Source organism: Mus musculus, chromosome 19 (assembly GCF_000001635.26).
Source record: "Mus musculus strain C57BL/6J chromosome 19, GRCm38.p6 C57BL/6J".
Taxonomy (NCBI): Eukaryota; Metazoa; Chordata; class Mammalia; order Rodentia; family Muridae; genus Mus; species Mus musculus.
The window spans coordinates 27,311,463-27,337,191 of NC_000085.6; the positions used below are offsets into that span (position 1 = coordinate 27,311,463).

Sequence of the window (25,729 nt, forward strand, 5' to 3'; positions counted from 1 at the left end):
ACTTCTGAGTTGTCCCCGAGGAAGTGTGACATGGAGATTATGACTCTGGAAATGGACCAAGGAGATGACTCAGCCCATAAAGTGCTTGCCCTGTACGCAGGAGGACCTGAGTTTGTAAGGTACCTGCCTTGGGATCATAACCACCTGAATTTGATCCCAGAAAAGATACTGAAAAGCACCCAGGCATTGTGGTACATGGTCAAAATCCCTGCTCCAGTACTGTGAAGAATAGCTTTGGGGGTTTTCTAGCCAGCTAGTCTAGACTTCTGTTGGACTTCTGAGCCAGCCAGCCTAGACCACTGTTGGGAGCAGAACACGGAGGTCCTTGTACTCACAGATCTCCAGAGAACCCAGAAATGTTAAGCACACAGGATTGTCTTTCCAATGAAAAAGATGGGAAAAAACTGTTCTTCCATCCAGAAATCTGAGAATTGGAAGTTATGAAGAGCCTAGTGATCCACGTTATCTGCTGGGCCAGGCCACATCAAGCTCCTCTAACCGTGACGAGAGATACCTGGTAATCTAAATGATTTTTATAGCCAGAGGCTCCCTTAAGCTCCCACAACCAGGACAAAGGGGTCCCTGAAGATTACTTGGTAAATTCTAGGTCAAGTGAGAAATACTATCTTTAAAAAAGAAGACAGACTGAACTTGAGGACGACACTCAAAAATTTTTTTCTACACAATACAAAGGCACACACATACACACGCACACATGCACAGGTGCATGCACACACATATCCCTCTGGGAGTAAATACCCTAACTTTCAATTGACCCCACTGACCACTTACTAGCGATGCATCCAAGTGGAAAGTGTTTATGGCTTGTCCATGAAAGGAATTGTGTACAACCTACACAGTCAGTTAACCATTTTAAATATCAGCTATATATTATGTAATTAAAGTTGTGCTGGAGGCTGGGGACACTATCGTGCTCAGTATACAGATGCAGTAGATCTGTAGCATGTGTCAGCCTCTGGATCTCATCACCCACACTGCAAGACTAAATAAAGAAGATTGAAGCTGGCCATGCTGCTGCACACTTGTAACTCCAGCACTTGGGATGCCGAGCCAGTTCAGCTACAAAGCAATAATACTTTCTCCAGTAAGTAAACGAGTAAATAATGTTGCTCCTATCTGAGCTTTTCCCTTTCCTAATATCCACTTCCAGATCATTTCTTGTTCAGTGTGGATGTAAGTGTGGTCCTTACTAAATCTGAGCAATAACCACAAGTCACCCCTTGCAAATCAGACACTATGTCACGCACTAGCTACAACCCAAGGACACCGTGAAACTCCGAGGGCACATGAGGATCAACCATTGCGCAAGCCAGCAGCAGACCAATGTTCTCACTGAGCAGCAAATGTACATCATGTGCCACAGCATGCAAAGTGCCGGAACGTCGATGACACTTGAGAAGGTGGCTGTGGTGACTAATTGTGACTCTTGCTCTATAGCGAACACCAAACATCTATTGGCTATAAAAGGAAGTTATTGGTGATTGCTCTTGTCAATCTGCCAGGACTTAGAATCATCTGGGAGGCACACCTGCAAGTGTGTTTCCAGAGAGGATAAAGTGAAGATGGGATCTCAAAGTGGGATTTCATCTTCTAGGAGGTGAGCCAATATAAGAATGTCTCAGCAGTCTGCATATGCCTGCCTTGCTCTTTATGAGTATATCTGTCTATCATTGCATCAGCTGCTTATCTGTCTGTCACTGCACTTGGCACACTCCACCCACATCAGCTGCAGACTCCCTGTGCCTTCCAACGTGGGCTCAGCACGAATGACTCTCCAGGGATCTTCCAGGCTTACAGAGAGGCAGGGTGGCACTGCAGAGGATTCCAGCTTTGTGGATGGAGCAGCTACCATGTTCCCCAACCCTCCAGCATGTTGACAACCATTGTTGCGCTTGTGAAAACAAATCTCAGAATACTATATACTATATATACCTCCTATCATTCTGTGCCTCTGGAGGACCCTGTCTGATACAACATGATACAATATAACCGGAATGCCTGTGTTCACATTATAGCTAAGTCACTTGTGGAGAGACTCCAGGTGACTTGTTTAATCTCCCCATGCCACAGTTGTTCTCCTGGAACCTGAGGGTAGCTTTAGAACCTCGCTCGGACAGTCTCTAAGTAAGCTAATGTAAATGAGTCTTTGAAGAGTACCTGAAACTTAATAAGCACTGTGCAGCTGCTTGCTTTTACTATTAGGAAAATAAGAGATAAGTTTAGGCTAAACTATTGGTGAAATGTAGAATATAAGTATTTTTAGGATGATGATGATGGTGGTGGTGGTGGTGATGATGATGGTGGTGTTTTGTTTTACTTTTAACATATGTAATATTTGCGGGGTTTTATATTGGCATAGCTTTTTACTGAGTAATTTGGCAATATGCTGAGAACTTTTAAAACACTTTCACATTTATCTGTCCTACTCAAAGAATATAAATGACAGATACACAAGCATAAGGAGGCGATGAAGAGTAGGAAAAAACTTTCTTGTTCAAAGACCCAATAAATAAATCTTTAAAGGAAAAAAAAATCAGAACCCCCTGAAGGCAACAAACATTGTTTTTATTATTTTACAGATTTCTTACTCATGTTCCTTCTTAATTTTCTCTTCGCTGCTGTCTTAGAGCTATAAGCAAAGTCAAAAGGAAAGGAAAGGGTCTGCACATTCATTAGGAAATATCAAACTCTTGACTTGATGATGATTTTATTTTATTTTTGAGAACCCTAGATATTCTATTTTAAAAAAACTAAAAAGAAAATTTTTTTCAATTTGATAAGATGACTTAATCCAGGATAAATTAATAGAACACTGATAAGTCTTCCCTCTTCGAGCAATAAGCACCTAGTTATGAAATATGGATAGTATTTATAATAGCAAACAATGGTAAAGAAATGCAGCAAAGCAGGCTTAGTACCATTACAAATAAATCTATGCAATCTGTATGACCTGGCCAAGAACCATAAACCAGACCTGCTCAAATGGAAAAAAAAAAAAAAACAAACCTATTCTAAGCGGTGTCTGTCACTATACTTACATCTGACGAGGGCAAAGAACAGGAGTGGGCTTGGTATCGTTGGATAACAATGCAGAAGATGGATGACCTGATACTTCACTCAGTCATCCAGCGAGGCTCCACGCTACTCCTCAGTCACAATCTAGATCTGGCCTGCGTTCTCGTACAGCTTGACAGTAATAACCTAAGCCAAGATGGTATGAAAACGTAATGCATGAGGGTTGGTGTAAGTTAGGTTGATCTTCAGTGTCATCTCCACCCACACCATCACGTGACATGTAGAAATGGGCCTGAGAAGGTATAATTTGCTCAACAAGTTCACACAGCGGTCAGTGAGAACCAACTGCAATCAGGGTTCAGTTCTCCCGACTTCCTCCACATGCGTTTCTGCCTTTCGGATAATAGCCAGAGGCTTTTCACTATGTTTTGACAGAGGGTTTTTGTGTATATTGTGTGTGTGTGTGTGTGTGTGTGTGTGTGTGTGTGTGTGTGTCTGAGAGAGAGAGAGAGAGAGAGAGAGAGAGAGAGAGAGAGTTGTACGTGTGTGTTAAATACTTATATGTGTAAGTTTTTTGCCTGCATGCACGCATGTACATAGTGGGTATGCCTGATGCTTTCAGAAGTCAGAAGAGGGTGTTGGATCATCAGGAGCTGGAGTCACAGATGGTTTCAAGACACCACATGCAGAGAAGAAACTACACCCAAGTCTTCTGCAAGAGCAACAAATGCTATGCCTTCTCTCCAGCCTATTTTAAGATGTTTTTACAGTACAAATTTTACACATGCAAAAAAATAATAATCCTGAGCATTGTCATGGTGCTGGTATTTTATTAATTAATATTTTGCAATAATCATGGAACATATAAATAAGAGACTGTCAGGCTACTTATTAAGAACATGTAAATAGCATGATGGTACAATGCCTTTAATCCTAACAGTGGGGAGACAGAGGCAAGTACATCTCTGTGAGTTCAAGGCCATCTTGATCTATATAGTGAGTTCCATGATAGCCAAGGGCTACATAGAGAAAACCTGTCTCAGAAAAGAACAAAAACAAAAAATGAACGTTTAAAACAAAAAATGAACTTGTAAACATAGGTGTAGATCTATACGTGGAAAATAATAAAATGCTAATTGCCATTGAGATATAGCGGCAGCTATAAAATTTTCCACTTACCATCAACCAGTCTGTTTAAATTGCGTATGTATGATAAATATATGGAATTATATATTTAGATGTATTTATGCACTCATTTGTATAAAACTATATAGGTATAAATATCACTAAAATGTACATAATTTATAAACGAGTGTATACCTGTGTGTATTTACACACACTTACATACACATATAGAAAGACATGTTTTCGGATGAAGGCTTAAGGAGCTAATAAGTATTTTGGTGTTAAAATCTGAGGCAGATACAGCTCAGCATGATGATTGGTTAAGGTCCGAAAGCTTGGGGTGAATAAATTCATAGCATCCTTAAGCACCTGTATGCATGTGGCCCCCACTTACAGAGGCACGCACACACATACACACATTATTAAGATATAAATCTTTGAGGGGGATGAGGGACAGCAGGATGACTCAGCGCTAAAAGTGATTGCCAAGCCGAGATGACACTTGTGTTCAGTTCCTACAAGCCACCGTAGAAGAAGAGAACCAATTCCAAAACATTGTCCTCTGATCTGCACATGCGTGTGTCATGGCCCATGAGTGCCCAAATTCACAATCATTCATAAACGCACACACACACACGTTTTTAAAGCATGTGTGCGCGTGCGCGCGCGTGTGTGTGTGTGTGTGTGTGTGTGTGTGTGTGTGTGTGTGTATGCTTAGTATCAAGTAATGCACATTTCTAAACTTCTAGAGTAATTTAAGTATAATTTAAGCATCTACTAGAGCCATACAAGTAACTCAAAAAACTCTTATCTAAACAAGGTGATGGACATTCTAAATGGGGAAGTCAGTGCCCAGTCGGAGGAGGACACTGGCTGGCAAGGGTTTCCTTTCAAAACCTCACTGCAAAGTCTTCCTTGCTTCTCCTTTTTCTAATAGCATAGAATATGGACTCAGTAATCTTGCATCATCATGAGAAGCCATGCACTTACTTGGAGCAAACCCGGATGAGCAGGGATCCTCGGCGGCAGCCTTAGCAGTGTCTCTCGCCCCAGACTGCCAGTTGGTATGCATCCCATCTCAGGAGGAAATGATGGTTAAATACCAAAACATCTTCCAGTGTCAGCCCCACATGGAACCCTCAAGAACAGGTACAAGTTCTCTTTAAATTATTTTGACGCAGTCATAGTTTTGATGTCCTTACGTAAGTAGGCAGTAAGGTGAACTTTTGCCAAATTCATTTTAGAAGAAATCGAAGGTAAAAAATTATAAGGGCAAGGAAAACTGTGACCTTTCTCAAAAGAATGATACTTATTATTAGTCACCAGCCTTTTAGCAGCACCCAGCCCTGAGTTGTACACTCATAGTTGCTATGCCAACTGTAATCTTCTCCCATTCATGAACCCTTTGTTGACAATGTGCTAACCCAGTTTTTCTTTGATCTTTCAGTCCAGTTTACTGACCTCTCCCATAGTTATCTAACATCAGCTGACTGCAATAAAATGTAAGCTGCATCAAGGTAAGAACAATATAGCCATAAATACATTTGTTTAAGCTGTTACTTTTACGTGTCAGGTGTGTGCCCCTCCCACACTGAAAATTCATCCACTCGGGACCAGCCATTCTGTTCTAATTCCGTGAACCACCCTTGAAGTAAAAAAAAAAAAAAAAAAAAAAAAAACCCAGCATTTTATGACATCTCATTCTAGAGTAAATTCTATGCAGGGGAGTTGCAGAATACAATCTAGTTGTCATTAGTCTTTTGTCTTCTTTTCCCTTCGCCACGTTTACTAATCCTTGAAAGGTTTTCAGGGAACCGTTTCATTCCAGTGTTCTTCACCTACCATCTGTTCCAGCACATTCCTTATAGTCTTACTAGGTTTCACAGATGCCGCTTTTTAACTCGGCAAATCTCCTTGGGAGCATCATCTGGCTCCCATCACCCTACTCCAGGGAGCCCCTGTCATCACAGTAATGCCTGCATGGGAGCAGATGTTCCTCATTCTCTGCCATATTTCCCTGCTGCAGTAGAATTCAGAATGCAAATTTTGAGATATAGTGGGGGGAAAAAAAACCAACCACCACCAATAACACACACACACACACACACACACACAAAAACAACCTCAGGGGCAAAAGTGTTTTCTTCAACTCCTTTCTGTTCTTCCAAAGTCTAGGACAGAGAGCACCTTTTTGTTCAGAGTAGAGGCCACCTACAAAGGTCAGGAGTGAAGGAAGAGCCAAGAAGAGTTAGATGCAAATCAGTGTCCAATTATAAAAGGTCAATCTGGTTTCAAGGTCAACAGGTAGGGGTTATTCTTTAATAGGAAATAATCAAGGCTCAGATTATGGAGAAAAAATATTTTTAAATGTACATGATGCTAGGTGGTGACTACACATATAACAGTAAACGGAGCTCAGAACTATTCCATGAAATCATTATCAGTGAAGGCAATTAACTTAGACATCAGACCCCCATTATTTTAATGCTAGGTTCTGATTAGTTAAGTGAAAAACTAACACTGAGATAGAATCAGTAGGTTGGGGGAGGGGGCAAGTGTACTGACCTGGAGTTAGAGAGGGTTCTAAAAAGATTTAATACTAACTAGCACGTCTACGGGGCCTTGAACAAGTCCTCAGTTCTAGGTGACACCTGTGCTTCCTTAGCTATAAAGTGATCAGTGGGACTAGATGGCTTCAGCAAAAAGCTTAATTATCTACTATCATGTCATGTGTTCTAGTTATGTGATAAAAACACTCTGATCAAAAACAATGTTGGGGAGGGAAAGATGTCTTTGGCTTACACTTAGCAGTCACAGCCCATCATTGGAGAAAGCCAAGGAAGGAAACAGGCAAACTTGCTATTTCACACAGCATTACCTCTAATCCAGGAACTCACTTCACTCCGAAATAAGTACAGCAGGAACAATGGAGGATGCTGCTAGCTAACTGACTCCTAGGCTTCTGCTTACCTTTTTCCATACAGCCTAAGGAATGGCACCACCTACAGTAGGCTGGGTCCTCCTACATCAATTAATAATCAAGACAAGACAATCCCCCATAGATATAATCATAGGCCAATCTGACCTGAGAAATCCCCCATGGGTAACTCTAAGCTGAGCCAGGTTGACAGTTAAAGCTAATTGGGGAAGCCCACTTAGAGAATATCTTCAAAATGGAATGATTGAAGTAATTATGTCAATATACTGAAATGCCTTCAAAATATATAGTTACCTGGAAAAGCAGCAGTGTATTGTGTCCTGTGATTTGTGCTAATGGTGAGCTGACAATATAATGATGAGCAGATGTTCAAATATTCCTGGAAAAAATGATGGCCAGAAAACAATAAGAGTGTTTTTGCTTCCTTGGAGGTAACCTGACAGCTAGAGGCTGTGGTGGGAGAATGGATTATTTCCACTATAATGAATCTTTGTAGCTGCTGAAGTTTTAAGATGAGTCCCTATGAGCTAAAATCAGAACAAATTGGATTGCAAAGTGAATTCCCTATTCAGAACAAACCTCTTCCTGTTCTGTAACTCCCCTGCTCCCTTGCTTTTTGTCAACATCCTTGCTTACATGTACCGCCAATAAGGTGCAATGGACTCCTCCTGTGGGACCCCTCCCTCCCTTCTCCTATTTCCACCTCAGCATTTGAAATTGTTCCGAAAGATGATAAAAACCCTCTCCATAGAAAGAAGTTGGACACATATAAAGAAGACCTTACAAACTTCTTGCATTCACTTCTGGGATTCTATTTTGAAACCTGTCTTTAATCTTTTAAAGCATTGGTTCTCAACCTGTGGGTCATGACCTCTTTGGGGGAAGGAGGCTAAGTAACCCTTTCACAGGAGTCACCTAACACCATCAGGAAACACAGATGTTAACATTAGGATTCATAACAGCAGCAAAATTTTATGGTTGGGGTTCACCACAACGTGAGGAATTAAAGGGTCACAGCATGAGGACTATCCTTTTAAAGAAAAGAGGAGAGAAGGAAAAGAAGGGGGGAAAAGTTAGAAAGTGAAATGGTGGTCCAGACCGGACTCCAGTGCAGTGTTGTTAGGGAGAATCACATGGATGCATTCAGCTGTGTGAGTGGACTTAAGCTGAGATGCTTGCTGTCCTGAAGATTCTATGACTTCTATGAAGATTCTACAATTCTATGGTCTTGCTACTATTCCATTAGTACATATTGCCTAGAAAGTCAGTATGGTTTTTGATTGGATGGAAGGCCTGCTTCACAGGGAGGAATGCTATGCTTTGTACTGTAATCCTGGTCAAAAGCCCACGGCTGGGAATGGTTATTGGCCCGGGAATAGAACCTGCTCTTGTTATTTTGCCTAAATGGTCATGGTGTCAAATTGCCTTCCAAATATTTATGCATAGACCCATAGACCCATGGCAAAAGTTTCTGTAGGGGAGAGCAGTCAACAGCGAGGCATATAACTGTTCAAAGTACTGAGAATAAGAGAGGGGGTACTCAGCTCTATGTAGGATAACTAAGCAATCACACCAGCACCAAGCAAGGCTCAGGGAACATCTTAGAAAAGGAAGAATGCAAATTGAAAGGCTAAGGAGGTGTGCTTGAAATGCCGCCTTCTGGACCTGGCATGACTGACTATCGCAATCAGGAACTCATAACAGCTGTGGTTACCCATATGAGATCTACATAAGATCAAGCCAGGCAAAACTGTAGCATAGACTGAGGAGACAATCTCCAGGCCCCACCCCTTACTGAAGAGCTGTTGGCAGTGGGTAGCTGCCAAGGAAGGGCAACTTAAATCTTTTTGGAGAATGTGTCCACTGAGCCATTTCCCATGATCTATGAGATTTCTCTTTCTTATACACATATAGGCAGCATTAACTGTATTGGGTATGGTAATTCTAATGAGAAATGTCCCCCTTAGACTCACTAAGTGAGCAGTTGGTGCCATTGCTTGGGGAGGAGATGAATAAGATACAGTCTAGTTGGAAGAAGTGTGTGCGGGGGGGGGGGGGGGTTGGCTTTGAGAGTAGGTAGCCTCCTCTTATACTTTGCTCTTTCATGCTAAGGGTTGGAGTGGTCTCCCAGCTTCCTCCTCTGGCCTCTGTACACCCCTGTTCTTCTTTCCGTTATGTATCCTCACTGTGGAACCACAAGGCCAAATAAATGCTTCTATTCAGTTGCCTTGGTTATGGTAGCTCATCAGAGCAATGGGAGGGTACCTAATACAGTAAATAATAATATAAAAAGAAAAGAAAGAAGTGACATTGGAAGGGGCCAGGTTGGGGGGACAAAGAAAGGGGAAATGGAAGAGTAGGGTATGATCATGTTCCATTGCATATTTCTACGCAAGTCTTAAAAGTAAAGAGAAGCTCCAGAGCGATAGTGGCATAAAGTTTGTGGGAGTGACCAACCGATATCTGATTCAAGTTAAGGCCCATTCCATGAAATGGAACCCATCCCCAACACTGCTCTTTGCCTAGGAACCTGAGACTGTACAGGCCAGGGACCTAGGGGAAACCCATATACTACTGCTTTGCTAAAAGGATGTGGCAATAAAATGAGTCCTAACAACATTCTGCTACATCCATAGATCTGTGTCTTGCTTCGCCATCATCACAGAAGCTTCCTCCCACAGTAGATGGGAACAAATTCAAAGACCGATGTCCAAACAATTCGCAGAGAGAGAGAGAGAGATACAAGGGATGTCTCCATCAATCCCCCCCGCCCGCCCCCACAACAAGGCCTTAGGGAGCTCTGCAGAAGAGGGGGCAGAAAGATTGCAAGAGCCAGAGGAGATGGACACCAAAGAATCAAGGTCTTCTAGCTACAAGACTGGAGCCCATATGAATTCACAGAGACTGTGGCAGCATGCACAGAGCCTATGCGGACCTGCACCACATGGGGTCCTAGAGCTGAAAGCCTTGGGCACATGCCCTCATCCCTATCATAGATGCTCTCTCCAATTGATAGGCACTTGCAAAGGAAAACTTAGTTTTCTCTAAGGGAGACTCATAGGAGAAACAAACCAGTCCTAAGGCTAGGCCCCATGCCCAGCAGTAGATGGCCAACACAAAACTATCTCAATGGTCTTGTCAGAGGTTCTTTGTCTCAAAATGTTAAGTCGGGGCTTTTTTTTTTTTTTTTTTTTTTTTTAAACCTTACAGCAGGTCCTCTGTGAATGTACTATGGCTTCTGGTCTTGAGGTTTTATATGATTCTCTCTCTCTCTCTCTCTCTCTCTCTCTCTCTCTCTCTCTCTCTCTCTCTCTGTGTATGTGTGTGTGTGTGTGTGTGTGTAGATGTTCATGTGTCTCTGGGTCTATATGTGTTTCTTGTTCTTTTTCTCCTGCTCTTTTTCTTCTTGGTCACTGTGTCATACTCTGATTTGTTTGATTTATTTTTATTTTCTTATCATTTCTTAGATGCTTATTTTTTCCCCCTTAGGGAAAGACAGAAAGGGTGTGAATTTGAATGGGAGGGTAAGTGGGAAGAAACTGGGAGGAGTGGGGAAGGGGAAACCATAATCAGAATATATTGTATGAAAAAAAATCTATTTTCAATAAAAAGAAAATTCTAGAGGATCTAAACAAGGGACCCTAAACTGACTAGTCACAAAGTAAGCTCTCTGCTGTCATTACTTTCCACTGTGGGTTTTCTGGGGACAGGGGGCTTCAATCTCAAATTTTAAGGAATGAAGACAGGGGCACTCATGGGCTCTAGCTAATTCGGTTGATTTTATCTCACTCGGCACACATACCCTAAGAACTTCCCCAGGGCAAGGCTGACCGACATTTTTATTAGCAATAATCTCTGCCTTCTTTTGATTATCTGGAGATTTAAGACCACATAATCACCCTCCACGTCAGAGGGGGTGGGGAGAGACTGAACTGGCTAAGAGGCCCAAATCCCTCCTAACGCTTGCTTCTTCCCTATCAGCAAGATTAGAGCTCTCAAGTCTCTCTGCCACTAGTATTCAGATCTGGCAGGCTAGCCTGGACTTTTTCAGGACAGAAGGAAGAGCAGCTTTGAGGGTAATGCCTAGGGCCCCAGTTTGCTGGCCTCTCTAAAACAGTGCAGGGCAGTGTACTCTCCAGGGGCCATAGACAGGCAGGAGAGATAGGCCAGGAAACTGACTCCCACCACCATGCTGAAACAGAGCAACGAGAGGAGATGGTCCTTGAGCTACAAGCCCTGGAGTACCCCAGAGACTGAGGATGTGCCCAACACTGGGAGCAACCAACACCGCAGGAGCATCTGCTCCTTGGGAGCCCGCACTGGCTCTCAGGCCAGCATCGCACCACAATGGACCGAGGGCAACTACAATTACTACATTGAGGAAGATGAGGACTGCGGGGAGGAGGGGGAGGACTGGAAGGATGATCTTGCCGAAGAGAATCAGAAGGCGGAGTGCCTCACAAGCCTCCTGGATGGCCACAACGATACTCCAGCCCAAATGTCCACGCTGAAAGTGAACGTAGGCGGCCACAGCTATCTGCTGGAATGCTGTGAGCTGGCCAACTACCCCAAAACGCGCCTGGGTCGCCTGGCCACCTCCACCACTCGCAGAGGCCAGCTGGGCCTGTGTGATGACTACGAGGCACAGACAGACGAGTACTTCTTTGACCGTGACCCAGCGGTCTTCCAGCTCATCTACAACTTCTACACATCCGGGGTGTTGCTGGTGCGAGACGAGCTGTGTCCACGCAGCTTTCTCGAGGAGCTGGGCTACTGGGGAGTGAGGCTCAAATACACGCCACGCTGCTGTCGCATCTGCTTCGAGGAGCGGAGGGATGAACTGAGCGAGCAACTGAAGATCCAAAGGGAGCTGCGCGCGCAGGCGCAGGCCGAGGAGGCCGAGGAGCTCTTTCGGGACATGCGCTTCTATGGACCACAACGTCAACGCCTCTGGAACCTCATGGAGAAGCCCTTTTCCTCTGTGGCCGCCAAGGCCATGGGGGTGGCCACCAACCTCTTCGTGCTCATCTCCGTGGTGGCCCTGGCGCTCAACACGGTGGAGGAGATGCAGCACCAGGCGGAGCAGGGCACAGGTGGTGGGGACCCCAGGCCCATCTTGGAGCACGTGGAGATGCTGTGCGTGGCTTTCTTCACTCTGGAGTTCCTGCTGCGCCTCGCCTCCACCCCTAACCTGCAGCGCTTTGCACGCAGCGCCCTCAACCTAGTGGACCTGGTGGCCATTCTGCCTTTCTACCTGCAGCTGCTGCTCGAGTGCTTCACGAGCGAGGACCAGAGGCACAACAAGGACTCCCCACGAGAACACGACCTGGAGACCGTGGGCCGAGTGGGCAAGGTAGGCCAGGTGCTGCGCATCATGCGCCTCATGCGCATCTTCCGAATCCTCAAGCTGGCTCGCCACTCCACAGGGCTGCGGGCCTTTGGCTTCACCCTGCGCCAGTGCTACCAGCAGGTGGGCTGCCTGATGCTCTTCATCACTATGGGCATCTTCTCCTTCTCTGCAGCTGTCTACTCGGTGGAGCACGACGTGCCTGGTACCAACTTCACCAGCATCCTCCATGCCTGGTGGTGGGCCGCGGTGAGTAACATGGCACTTGGGTTTCTGCATTCTTTCTATCAGCAAAACACACTCTGTGATCTCCCATGTCCCCACCCCCCAGTTCTTTAAGTTATCAGCCTTATCAAGCTTGTCTCTTGATCTTTCCTGGTCTTGCTAAAGGATAGCACACCCCTTCACCACATGGTTGCCTCTAACCAAACCTGGGTGGATATTATAAGGTTGGAACAACATCAAGATTGTAGTTTACTAACTGAAGTTTACATGGTCCTAAATTTTCTTAAAATCCAGATTTGATCATAAAATCCTTGACAGAGAGCTGGTTAGGTGTTGCACGAATCCTGTCCTCCCTGCGCTGGGAAGAGAGGAAGACCAGCAATCCAAGGCCAGTGTTGGCCAGATAGCCCACATGTTAGAGGCCAGCTTGGGTTACTGAGACCCTATCTCAAAACACACACACACACACACACACACACACACACACAAAACAACAACAAAAATTGAAAAGTGAAAAAAAAATTTGACAGGCAGAATTTAAGAAAAGTGAGAAATGATTAATGTTTTGTGCATATAGTAGGCTCGTCAATGCTCAGTCACCCCTTATTGGACACTTAGTATGCTAAGAAGTTTATAAAACTGATTTCATGTAAACATAAACACATGGCTGTGGTCACTATTTCTTTTTAATAGGACAAGAAGTAGCATCATTTTTTTTGTTTTTTGTTTTTTGTTTTCGAGACAGGATTTCTCTGTATATCCCTGACTGTCCTGGAACTCACTTTGTAGACCAGGCTGACCTCGAACTCAGAAATCCGCCTGCCTCTGCCTCCCAAGTGCTTGGGGGGGGGGGTGTAACTTTTGGCTGAGCCATGCTAATCCTGAGAACTGACTGCCTTTTGTTCTAGCTCAGTCTGAGGGTGGATGGATGCATCTAAAATGGAAACTACTTCTAACTGCCCTACAGTCCTTTCAGGATAGAGTGGCCTATTTTATAAGCAGAGAAAGTAGGCACACTGCTGGAGGTTGCACACGTGGGGATAAAATATGTCTGCCCTGCTTGAACTCTCATGACCTTTCCTTGTGTCAGGTTCTTCCACTGTGTCTTGCAAGCTTTAGGCCTTTGTCGCACCTTGCCTAAACAGATTGTTAATATCCTAGTTATTCTTATCTTGCTTCGAGTACTTGACTCTTTTTATATATACTAACCAGATCATCTTCAAAGCAGATGACAAAGCCTTTAAAGACATTAAGCAAAAATTGAAAGAGCAGTTATTTACAACATCATTGAGAATAGCACATAGCATCAACACATAGTCTGGTATAATATGTTGAGATAAACTAACCCCAGGGCTACTGACAGAGCAGTCTATCACGATTAGACTCGGAAAGGGCCAGCCTCCAATATTCCAACAATTAACCATGATTCTGGGTAAGTAGCATGAGATTTCATCCCATTGCTCGCTTTCCTCATTCCCATGTCTCTAGGACAGGAAGTTGGACTTGATGTTCCCTACAGTGCAGTGATCTTCCTTACTTTCCAAGCTGAAAGTCAGTTGAACTTTCCTCAATGACAGGCGGTATCTGGCTCTCCTGGACAGGCTTGTCAACGGCTGCTGCTCTGATCGTTCCATCTGATATCCTGAGAGATGAAAGGTCATCCCCATAGTAGATAAACCATGTGACAGATGGAGTTCCCAGAGGATGATTTGTCCCCAGCAAATGACATTTACTTTGAAGGTGCGGGAAAGTAAACAGTGAATCCCCATGCTGATGCTATAATACAGAGTCTTAAAGCCAGAGTTCGCTTCCTTCAGAGATCTTAAAAGGCTGTTGTGTATAGGCAGCGGTATTATGGGACCTTCAACTAGTTTTAACCTACAGTATTTATGCCATGTTAACTATACTAATATAGATATTTTTATTAGACTTGTTAAAACCGAATTATTTTACCTTTAAAAATAGTTCTGATGTTCATGCCCTTTGGTCCCTTAATTTCCTGTACTGATTAATGAAAACTGAAGGGTTTGGTTTTTTGATTTTTTTGTTTTTTGTTTTTTGTTTTTTGTTTTTTTTTTGTTTGTTTGTTTTTTTTTGTTTTGGTTAAGGAGTTTATTTTATTCAAAATCAGTGCTTTTTTAAAGATAAAATTTACAACAAAAAAACACCATTTTTTTCTACCTGTTAAATAGTTTACCTACTATTGTTTTAACAAATGTGAGGCGTTTGAGGGTGTAGAGCTCCTGTCTTTATCAAACACTATTTTCACACACTAAATCTCCTATATGCTGACTTCCCCATTTACCAACCTTACCACATACCAATGATCTTTAGCCACTTTCTTCTTGAATGTCTACACGACAAATCTTCATAAGGTACACAGGTGACTGATAACTTGTGATTTCTGCCTGCGCAGATGTAAGAGCACAGAAGGAACAATTTTCTTGATTATTCTAGGACCCGTGCATTCCTCAGAACTGATGCTATGAACTCAGCTCTTCTTGGGGCTTTGGTTATCTTGCCTGTTGTGTACTTGTGCATTGCATTATCAAGAGCAAGGAGGACAGAACAGCATGAAATGATATACACAAAGTGTCCTGCTGCTTACGTGTAGCTATAAAGTGAGAGGATGTGGACTGTTAGGCTCCGTGTTTGTATAACCCACAAAGGCCCATCTTCTTCACTGAGGGTCTGCAGTGTGCCGGGTCATAGCCTAAACAGCAAGCACCAAGTGATGCCCAGGGAGGTATCTTTGCATTATGGTGCTTGCACTTTAGTGCAGATAGAAACATAATAATTTCTGATATCAGTGAGGGAAACCATATGAGAGAGCAAGAGCGAGAGCAGTTGGGATGGTAGAGTCCCTCTTGGGGGGTAGAGCAGAAACATCAATTTGGAGATGAGATGGCATTGAGGTCAAATATGAACCATGAGAAGAAATTCACTTAAATCCACATGACTAGACAGACTGAGAATCTGAGAAGTGGAATTTTGACATGCTAATTAAAAAATGTAAATTAAAAACAAAGAAGTGGGATCTTAAAAGTGACTGGCCCACAAGTATTTTATTAATCATATATAAATTAAATACAACTCCAAAATGCGCAGACATTTCTTTACTTATAAATAATATATATTACAAGTTATTACTGCCATAGCAATGATGTATCATAACCGGTGCCAACACTCAGTGACTTCAGACATCAAGCATTCATTTAGCGCATGAGTATAAAATTGAGCTCCTTAATATAGGTGTGGTAATACATACTTTTCATCCTAGCATTTAGGAGACAAAGCCAGGCTGATCTCTGAGAGATGGGAGCAAGTCTGGCCTACATAGCAAGTTCCAAGTCAGCCAGGACTACACAGTGTGATCTTGTCTCAGGATAAAGAAATCAATGCTGATGAGTAGCTAGTGTGAACGGTTTAAGCTAGAAGCTCTTTTCTTCTGGTGACACTCGCCCTCCTGTCTGACTGTCAAGCTGGGTGAAAGGCTGTATGAAGATGGGATGAGGTAACTGGCCTACATGTCCTTCCTACTTCAACAGGCCTGTCTCTAGGCTGTGACAAAGGTCAGGCGAGAGAGAGAGCATGAACCTAACTACGCACACACTCTACCGTATCACTTCTGTTCATATTTGCTCAACTTGTTGGGCTGTAGATTATCAATATCGCTCAACCCAAAGCAAGTCACATGGCCATACTCAGGCAAGGGTGAGGGCAAGTCAGCCCAGGATAGGAAAGCCCTGTGAGATTAATAGAAAATGCCTTGGTAATAGAGCGATACTATAAGTTAGGTCCAATCATACAATCATTCCACTGTCATATATTGCTGCTCAGATTATAGTCATACACCCACACATCAAACTGTCAAGATGGAGTCAAAAGACACATGCTAGATATTTTCTTTTCCTTTTCTTTTTTTCTTTGACACAGGGTCTCACGGTGTAATTCTGGCTGTCCTAGAACTCGCTAACAGACCAGGGTGGCCTTGAACTCCTGGTTCAAGATCTACCTGCCTCTGCCTCCCAAATGCTAGAATTAAAGGTCTGAGCTCCCACTTCTGGCTGTGCTGATAGTCTCTTACGCTACTCCAGAGCTGTGTTCCTTGTACCTCATAATGAAACACAGATTCTCCAATCCATTCTATGCATGTTTGTCCCTTAACTGAACGTATAGAACTCCCAAGCTGATCTGCTTTTAATATCGTCCCTCTTTCTAGTGCCAAGAATCTGTCAACCCTCTGTAATTCAACTCAGGGTTTTAAGAGGAATAAGTCACTTCTGTTATTATAAAGAGTTTTTAATTATTGGACAGATCTTATAGCTGTAAGAACAAATCCCCCATGGAGCCTTAGGTCTGCAATTGCTCATGTAGTAGTATGTAAGATAGACCCCTCTCATCTGTCAAATGCTGGTTATTTGTGAACACTAATGTAATAAAAAAAAACACACATGTAACATACTAGCTTATAGTAAGTAATTAATAAATAGAACCTACTGTGTCTAACTAGCTGATGTGGTATTACACGTAAGCAATAACCTCTGATTCCAGATCTATTTTAGAGGAAATTAATACAGAACTCACCCCTTCTCTACCAGGGCCTGGTGGGGGCGCGGTGTTGTGAGACACACAGAAGGACAAGTTTCTGACCCTGCAGATCAACAGGCCATGCCTGGAGTAGTGCCAATGATTGGGAGGGGTGTGTGTGTCAGAATTGCCCAACAGTGAGTAAATGAATCCTTTGGGTCAACAATAGCTCTGTGCTAACATCAGCTTCCTGAATGGGTTTGCTTTCAAGTAAAAAGGCCAGTTGGACCTTCAACCAACCATTCCCTTTGGACTCTTCCAGATCAACTTAATGTTGTAGGAGTCAAAGAGAAAACCACGGCATAAACTCCTCACTTTGAAAACTCTCCCAAAAGGAAACTTACCTTAATCTGAGGCACCAGATAATAGAGATAGCTCTCATCTTTGTTATCCTAAATGATAGTATCGTTATCTTGAAAGTAGTTGGTCCTTACAGGATCACTGAAATTTATTTTAATTGGCTGCTTAGAAGAGATGCATGTGAAGTGAGTTAGGTTACAGTTGGGAAAATGGAAATCAAAGTGGGCAGATGCTGTGAGGAAAAAGATACACAGTTATTAGGAGGTAGAAGAAAAAATGTAACAAATGGAGAGAATAACCATTGTCCTTAGAACAGGAAGAACAAATGGGAGACGGTAGTGCTATCAGACTTGGACACACAGGGGAGGGCCATGTGTAGTCATTGCAGATTTATAGGGTGGCACTGTGAGGCAGATGCTGGGAGTCTTGGGAGTTTGAAAGTATCTGAGCCAGATGCTGCTGCTGGTGGTGGTGGTGGTGGTGGTGGTGGTGGTGGTGGTGGTGGTGGTGGTGGTGGTGGTGGTAGAGGAAACCAGAATCAACAACAGAGACCCTCATATGTCCTTCCTAACCTCCCAGTCCCCATGCCTCTGCTCTGAAAAATGATCAGGAAGGAGAACTGGGAAATACAGCCCATAGAAACCTAGTTGCAGAATTCCAGAAAGTGTTGAAGTTCTAACTGCTTCAGAACCAGTCATAAATGAAGCAACAGCTCAAAGACACTGTGGTTTGTTATCTTAGGGACCCCTGCTTTAGGAGTGGGCCCCTTTTGTGTCTCTGAAGCATGGTCCTCTTTTTCAAGATGACTTTCTGTGGAATGTGATTGAGTAGTAAAGGAACGGAGAGCATCAGACAAGCGGGAGATGCATAGGGCATCTTTACTGTCTGCCTTTTTTGTAGGTAGATTGATAGACCTCCGACTTTTATTCATAGATTTGCCTTAGCTCAGGCCAACCTCCTCCTTACTGTACCATCTCAAGTCATGGTATAAATGTGGCACACAGTAATGTCCAAATGGGAGTTAATGTTTAGTGTTGATCTCATTCTTCATAATGCTTTGAGGAATTGCCCCAGAATGGTTGCATTCAGTATTTCTGAGGAAGGCAACTGACAACCAAATTAATTATCAGGATGTGTGCAGGCACTCTTACCCATCTGAGTTGTTTCTTTAGATTATAATCCTCAAGAGGAATATTTGTTGCAACAGCAGCATGGATAAGTAACCTTTGAAGGACAATATCAACTCTTGAGTAGCGTTTTAGGAAGAAAAACAGTGAGGCTTTTACTGCCTCTACTTCTTTGGGAAAACCAGAAGGGTACTAATTAGTTCTCTTGATTACCTTTATTGCTTCCATCATCCTTCCTGGATGCATGAACTACTAGCTGCCAAGGCATTTTATCTATACCACATACTTCATGAGGGAGACAAGCATGGCTTGTTGATGGACAAATTCAAGTGTGATATTCCTGTTTTGGGGGAAATCCTGATCCTTTACTGAATGGTGCTCTGGCTTTGTTGATTAGTGACCATGCTCTGAGTCTTGAAACCCAAAACTAGGGTACATCTGTGAGTTCTCAGTAGAATGGTCGGCTTCCAGGATAAGACTGGCTAGATATTTGCTAGATATTTGGATGACTTGTAGACACTTTTGGTCACATTTCCAAACTCATCTTCTACTAATGGGAAAAGTCGCTCTGTGAGGTCATCTGGGTCAGTCTGGGTCTTCAGTCTTCTATGGAATCTATAGAAACTTCCCTAAACCAAGAAATCTCAAATCCTACCCCAGGAGCAAGGGAAGAGAACAAGGTTACAACCAGAGATAGTGGCACATGCCTTTAATCCAAGTACTTTAATCCAAGGCAGAGGCAGGCATATTTCTGTGAGTTCTAAGCCAGCCTGGTCCATATAGTGAGTTCCAAAACAGCCAGAGATACATAGTGAGATCCTGTCTCTAAGGGAAAAAAAAAAGAACATGGTTACATATTAAATCATTGAATCAAATTATTTACAAAGCAGATAGCAAAACAACTCTACATTTTGAACATATTCTTGGGAACCAGACTCTCATAGCCTCCTAGTAGAAGAGGTCTCTTCTCTGAAACTAGAAACCCAAGATACTTCAAATTTTTCAAACCTGACTATGCATAACAGATATTTGTTCTTATTTAAGACAAATACATTTGCTTTTGACTTTTCCCTCCAAGTTCAGCCAAGAAACAAAAATAAGAATGATGTAATGATATCATCATCTCAAAAAGAAAAGAAGAAAAGAAACAAAATGAAAGGGTCTTGATAATTTATGGGAAACAAAACTCAAAGAAAGTAAGGTTGGGGGTGAAGCTGGGCCAGGGTGGGAATTTATCAAAAGCTTGACAACAACACTTTGTCTTAATCACTTCCTTTCCTCTCTCTCCTCCTAGCCGCTTCCCAACACACGTACTGCTAAACCCTTGTGTATCTGACTGGATGCAAGGGCAAGGCCTTCTCCTTTGTAGCTGTATCTTATTCTAAATCCGCTCCTTCCTATCACTCGTCCCAGTAACCAAACTCTCTTCAGTGGTCTCTATGAAGACTCGGTTGACTGGCCATCTTGGAGTGTACGTAATAGTGAGAGATGAAAACCACAGCTAAGCTCACGAGAAACCTCGAGAGAGGTGTGGCTCTGGTATGGCCAGCCAAAAAAGACACATATGCAGACACATAGGCACACATACAGACATGGAAATGAAGCGAGGTGTAACGTGGCCTCTGCTGCTCTTTATGTCCTTATCCAGAGTGTGGGGAAAGAATATTCTCTAGCAAAAATCTCCCTCATCCTGTATTTACCCAAAGTCTGAAGGAGCCTATTTGTACAGCCTCTGGGTCTCGTAGACACAAAAGAGGTCAAGTTCCTGACAGAGTGTATGCTCCATAAGTGTTTGTGTTTGCTTCTCTTGAGCTGGGGCCAGCTTCCAGACAGGGTCCCTCAGGTCTCTCTCATGAATGAGTCCCTACAGCCTGTCAGTAAACACACCTGTGGATTCCTATTACAATCACAGAAGGTGGGTACTATCACTCTCTCTATTATATGTCGAAAGTAAAAACTGAGCAAGAGAGAATTGAGCTCCGTTGCCCAAAACCCACACAAATGTGAAGTCGGTTTAGACCAGAGATGTCAGCTATGGTCCTTATTTCTTTAACCCTGTCTAGGCTGCCCTGCCTCTGCCATGTTTGCTTGTGTTCTACAGCTGGGGGGGGGGGGGCACTTCTCTTGTCAGGGATGGAGCAGTGCCCCTTGGGGCTTGTAGAGGCATACCTTTCCCTGTCTGTGGGCCAGATGGGTCTGTGGCACTTTGCCACTGGCTTCGCCCAGCTGACTCCTCTCTCCATTTCATTCTAATCAATCAGCCACATTTGAAGGTTCAGACTAACCTTTATATTCTTAGCACAAAAGATGCTTACATCTCTGAGCCAGAGGAGGCCATCTCAGGGTGGCAAGGGAGTGACTTTGTATAATTACTGCCACCTGTTGGAAGTTCAGGACAAACATCACCCAAACGTGGAGCAGCAAGCAGGCTCAGAGTTAGGCAACAGGAAGGTTTTACCGCTGCAAGCAACAGCCAGCCCTGCTAAAGAGGTTTCTAGTGACTTAATCTAGGGACCAATGGAAGCACATGAGGCGTAGAAATAGTCCCCTGGGGTCTTCGCCAGGCTTTGGCTCAGGCTGTACTAAGTGGTAACTAGTCCTGCGGGGATCTGCATTTTAAACAGGAAGCTTGTTAACTGAAATAAATCTCTAATTAGTGGGATTTAAAACAGAGTGACAAGAATGAAGAGAGGAGTTTCATGAAGGATGAATATAGTTCTATTCTATGAGGTCTTCTGAGGGCCCTCATGTGTGTTTCTCTACATGTGCCAAATTAAAGGGCCTCCGTTGAAAAGCCAGTTGAACAACACAACAGCTCTGGGCGTGTTATAGTTATGCCTTTTAAAGAGGAGGGGAGCATAGGAGAGGTAGTCAGCATCCTGGGTGCCTGACACAGTGCCCACTGCTTTGTATTGACTTCTGCAGTCCATCTTTACCAGAACCCTGAGAGATGGTCCCAGCATCTAAGTGTATGTCCGCCAGCTGGGAAGGGTCAGTCTGGACTTGAACACTGATCTGCTTGCTTCAAAGCTCCAGCTTTTTCTCAGGCATTCATAATGAAGGTGAATCCAGGGAACCCCCCTGTCCTAACACAGTCCTGACACCAACTGGCAGAGGCGTGCCAACAAGACAACTACTGCATACTTTCCGTGCTAGGAATTCAGCATATGTTACATCAGTGCTGTTCCTACAGCTCCTTAAGGCTGCTCCTTAAGGTTCCTACAGCTCCTTAAGGTTCCTACAGCTCCTTAAGGTCTTTCCCTGTGCTGCATATACAAACACTGGCGTGCCACGGTCAGGATTTGAACCAGCCTTTTAGCTCCATGGCTTGTATTCCTTGCATGGCACAGTCCTGCAGGCAGCTCTGAAAACTGCCTCCGTGGGAGCTCTTAGCAATTCCCATGTGCACCGACAGGGTGGTGGGGCTCTTTACCACAGGCTCCTCTTCCACTCCCTTCTCGGGCTAACCGTTCTGTACTGCTTCCTTTTAGGTAAGCATCTCCACCGTGGGCTATGGAGACATGTACCCGGAGACCCACCTGGGCAGGCTTTTTGCCTTCCTCTGCATCGCTTTTGGCATTATTCTCAATGGGATGCCCATTTCCATCCTCTACAACAAGTTCTCCGATTACTACAGCAAGCTCAAAGCTTACGAGTACACCGCCATCCGGAGGGAACGAGGAAAGGTCAACTTTATGCAGAGAGCCACAAAGAAAATGGCTGAATGTTTATCTGAAAGTCATGCACAGTCCACCACAAGGCAAGAGAATTAAGGCTTCATTAGGACACAAGGATGGTTGAACCCATGAATTTCAAAGCTTCATTGCTTCTTTTAAAATTATGGTCCCCTCCTGGCAACAGAGGGGCATGTGATGCCAACACACACAAAGAGCATTCTGTTCAAAGTTCTAACTCTGGGAATGATCATTTCAGCCCAAACTCAAAATGCCTCACATCGCACTTTAGCTAGATGTATGATGTCAGTACTGGAAATGGCTCTGAGGAAGCAACATCTTAGATTTCTCTTATAGATTCTCATGGCATCTAGCTTGATGCATATATTTAGATTTGAATTGCAGGAAGACGTTTCCCCCTAGTTCAAACCAGGAGGAGGGGCCCTTAATTTTCCAGAGAATGGAGCGTCACACCAGGAGCTGCATAAGTTTTGGAGTCAGATCAACCACTCAGCCAGTATCCCAGATCTACCAGCTAGATGGTGTGTAAGAACTTACTTTAACCCTTTGAGCCTTGGTCTCTTCGATTGGGAAATGTACAAAGTCTTAAGGATGAGTGTTGGGGTTGAAGATAACCCCAGTAGCTTCTAGCATTGCAAATTACTAGATGTCAGTAATGCTACTAGATGTTGATGAACCTCTGTCTAGAATTACTATGGGAACCCAAACTTGGTCCATGAAATTTTTCTGTATGTGTGAATATCTCCCTCCCTTGAAAGAAGCACCCACTGTCCTCTCACTTAACTCAGACTTCCATTCTTTATTTCCCAGAAGAGAGGTGGAAGAGTAAAACCTCCTTCACAACACTTGCTGAATGGCAAGCCCTGGAAGACCTCTTTAGACTGAGGGTTGGGAACCAGTGCCCCTTGGGCCATTTCTCTCCTTGAAACCTTTCTTTTAATTCCTTTCTGGGTCCACAGGGCTCCTGTAAATTGAAGTTGAAATTGAAGGCTCATTTGCACAGAGCACTCAGAGATTTGCTCCCATAACTGGAGCTTGTGATGTTATAGAATTCTTTTGGGGTATAACTGCCCCATCTGGATCATATATAAGAGTAATTGTGCTACTGACAGTGGCAAATGTTAGGAACTATGCATCTAGTCTGTAACTTCGTTTAACCCTCAGTGCACCCCTAAGTTAGATGCTGTGGTTGTTCTAGTTAAGGAGAAATGGAGGCTTAGAGAGGTTAAGCGATCCAGCTACACTCGCCTAGCCACTAAAATAGTGAGACTGGGCTTTAAGCCAAGGTTCATCTGAGGCACAAGACTGTTGGGAGTCTAAATGTATGACTTTCCTACATTATGACAAAGCACCTGAAGGGTGGACAAAGTGGACTCTTCTAAGATTACTCAATCTAGGAGGTCACAGCCTTGGTGCTGGTTAGTTCTCGTCAATATGATACAACCTAGAGTCACTTGGGAAGTGGGAACCTCCATTGAGAGATTGCTCTGATCAGAATGTCCTGTGACCATGGCTGTGTCTGTGAGAAATTATCTTGACTGATGATTGCAAAGAATCCTGGCTTGATGATAAGCACTAGCACTTATAGATGATTATTGTTTGAGGGCCTAGCCCACTGTGGGCAGTGACATCATCCCTAGCAAGTGAGCCTACGCTATATAAGAAAGTTAGATGAATGTGAGCCAGGGAACAAGCCAGAGAGTGAGCCAGTAAGCATCATTCCTCCATGGCTTCTGCTTCATGCTCTTGCCCTGATTTCTCTTAATGATGAATTTCAACCAAGAAATGTAAGATGAAATATGCCCTCTCTTGCCCTTTGTTGCTTTTGGTCATGGTATTTCAGGGCAACAACAAATCAGAAGAGTGTCTTACTCTGTGACAGAATTCTATGGATTGAGCAATATAAATAGTGTTTGTATCCCTCAGCTCTGGAGGCTAGAACTTCAAGATCAAGACACAGGCAGTTGTGTTGTAGGTTCAAACTGCTCTCTGCAGTCAAGATGGTGCCTTTTTGGTGCATTCTACAGAGAAGATTGTATCCTAAAAGCATAAGGCAAGCTCACTGAACGCTGACTCAAAGTATCGTATAAGGGCCTTGATCCCATAGTTCATGAAGGAACAGCCTCATAGCTTAATCAGCCCTGAACACTTCAGCTCTTTATATGCCACGGTGACAACACACCTGACTTACAGAGAGCCCTACTCAAGCCAAAAGCACAGAGTCAAACTTGAATTTTAGATAAGCAGCGATTTTTGATAGAAATATGGCTCAAATATTGCATAGAATATACTCCTAAAATTCAAATCTATCTACAAGTCTGGCATTTTGCTTTGTTAAATCTGATAATCCTATACTATTGTTTTTTTAGAGACAAAGTTTCCCCAAGCCCTAAAACCAAACCCAAACAGCACACCCTTCAGCCAAGAGAGTCTTCTCTTTCCTCTTGCCAAGTAAAGAGAGGAGGAATTTTGAACCAGTTTCCTTGCCAGAAGTAATCATGTGAACTCAGTCAGCTCACATATCCACATAACACAGTCAACAAGGCAGCTGCCCTTCCATCCATCCCCAGCTCTCTAGCACTTCAACTCCAGGGATGGATTTGATGATGAAGTGAAACTTCTGGGCTATCACGAGGTATAGGGACCAGGGAAGACCTAATGATCATAACACTCACTCTGATCTGGACAAGAGAGCTGACTTAGAACTGCAAGGCAGAAGAAATTCCCCGAGAAACAGGAGTGGAGGCACATGGGGTGTGGGGGGAGGCACTGATAACAAAGCTGGAACCTTCCAGGTTCCTGGGATGGGACCTAGTCAACAGCAAGAGGCCTCCTCCCAGTCTTACTGACCACATCTGTTCAGACAGCTGTACACTGCCTCCCCCAGGGAGTAAGAACAGCAGGCAGAATACAATTAACACACACAAAAAGAACATTTTGTGAGCTTCACTGTGTCCCAGGCGTAGGAACATTATTTAATGTAATACTTCAGTTGCGTTATCAAGGTTTCCCTGGTCACTCACAAAGGCTTAGTCACAATGAGCTTACTCTTGATTTTAAAGCTGATTCTGCAATGTACTCCACATTGTGGAGTCATATGAAGTTGACACATTCATCAAACATGATTGAATATTGGCAGTTTCATCTGGTATGACCTAATAGTTATGTGGTTACAATTTCTCTCAACTTGTTCCCACATTGTTAACATGGAAATAATAATGGTGTTTTCCTCACAATTTTGATGGCTATTAAATGACATTGTGCATATTTAAAACTTTAGCATCCTGGCACATGTTATGTATTAAATAAAAATTGGTCCTCCTCTTTCTCTTTATTTCTGTTTTTT

The 25,729-nt window shown here is 43.5% G+C and overlaps 1 protein-coding gene and 2 long non-coding RNA genes across 5 annotated transcripts in view; 2 read left to right on the top strand and 1 right to left on the bottom strand.

The window, feature by feature from the left end:
- Positions 1-5,236, bottom strand: part of Gm35438 — a 215,028-nt gene extending 209,792 nt beyond the window's left edge. For both annotated transcript variants that reach the window (XR_003952921.1, XR_386631.2), the window contains exons 1-2: positions 5,152-5,236; positions 3,060-3,222 (exon numbers count right to left, since the gene is read on the bottom strand). This is a non-coding gene — a long non-coding RNA (predicted gene, 35438). The remainder of the gene's footprint in view (positions 1-3,059; positions 3,223-5,151) is intronic.
- Positions 1,413-10,267, top strand: Gm35268. Its single transcript, XR_386629.3, has 4 exons — positions 1,413-1,618; positions 5,099-5,310; positions 5,609-5,678; positions 9,736-10,267. It is a non-coding gene; the product is annotated as a predicted gene, 35268 (long non-coding RNA).
- Positions 10,268-10,598: 331 nt separating this feature from the next.
- On the top strand, positions 10,599-25,717 carry Kcnv2 (potassium channel, subfamily V, member 2). Of its 2 annotated transcripts, XM_006527067.3 has the most exons (3): positions 10,599-12,452; positions 12,622-12,695; positions 22,180-22,266. In XM_006527067.3, exons 1-3 carry the CDS (start codon positions 11,289-11,291, stop codon positions 22,181-22,183), a joined length of 1,242 nt encoding a protein of 413 aa, XP_006527130.1. In that variant the 5' UTR covers positions 10,599-11,288; the 3' UTR covers positions 22,184-22,266. The 2 variants fall into 2 exon arrangements, with proteins under 2 accessions (XP_006527130.1, NP_899002.1); NM_183179.1 differs by having other exon boundaries at positions 11,157-12,695; positions 22,180-25,717.
- The last annotated feature ends 12 nt before the right edge of the window (positions 25,718-25,729 follow it).

What these genes read in the sequence shown, in the direction of transcription:
- Kcnv2 (NM_183179.1), top strand. Translation starts at nt 11,289, where the DNA reads ATGCTGAAACAGAGCAACGAGAGGAGATGGTCCTTGAGCTACAAGCCC. An exon ending in ATGCCTGGTGGTGGGCCGCG is followed by an intron (nt 12,696 to 22,179) that starts GTGAGTAACATG and finishes GCTTCCTTTTAG; the next exon opens with GTAAGCATCTCCACCGTGGG.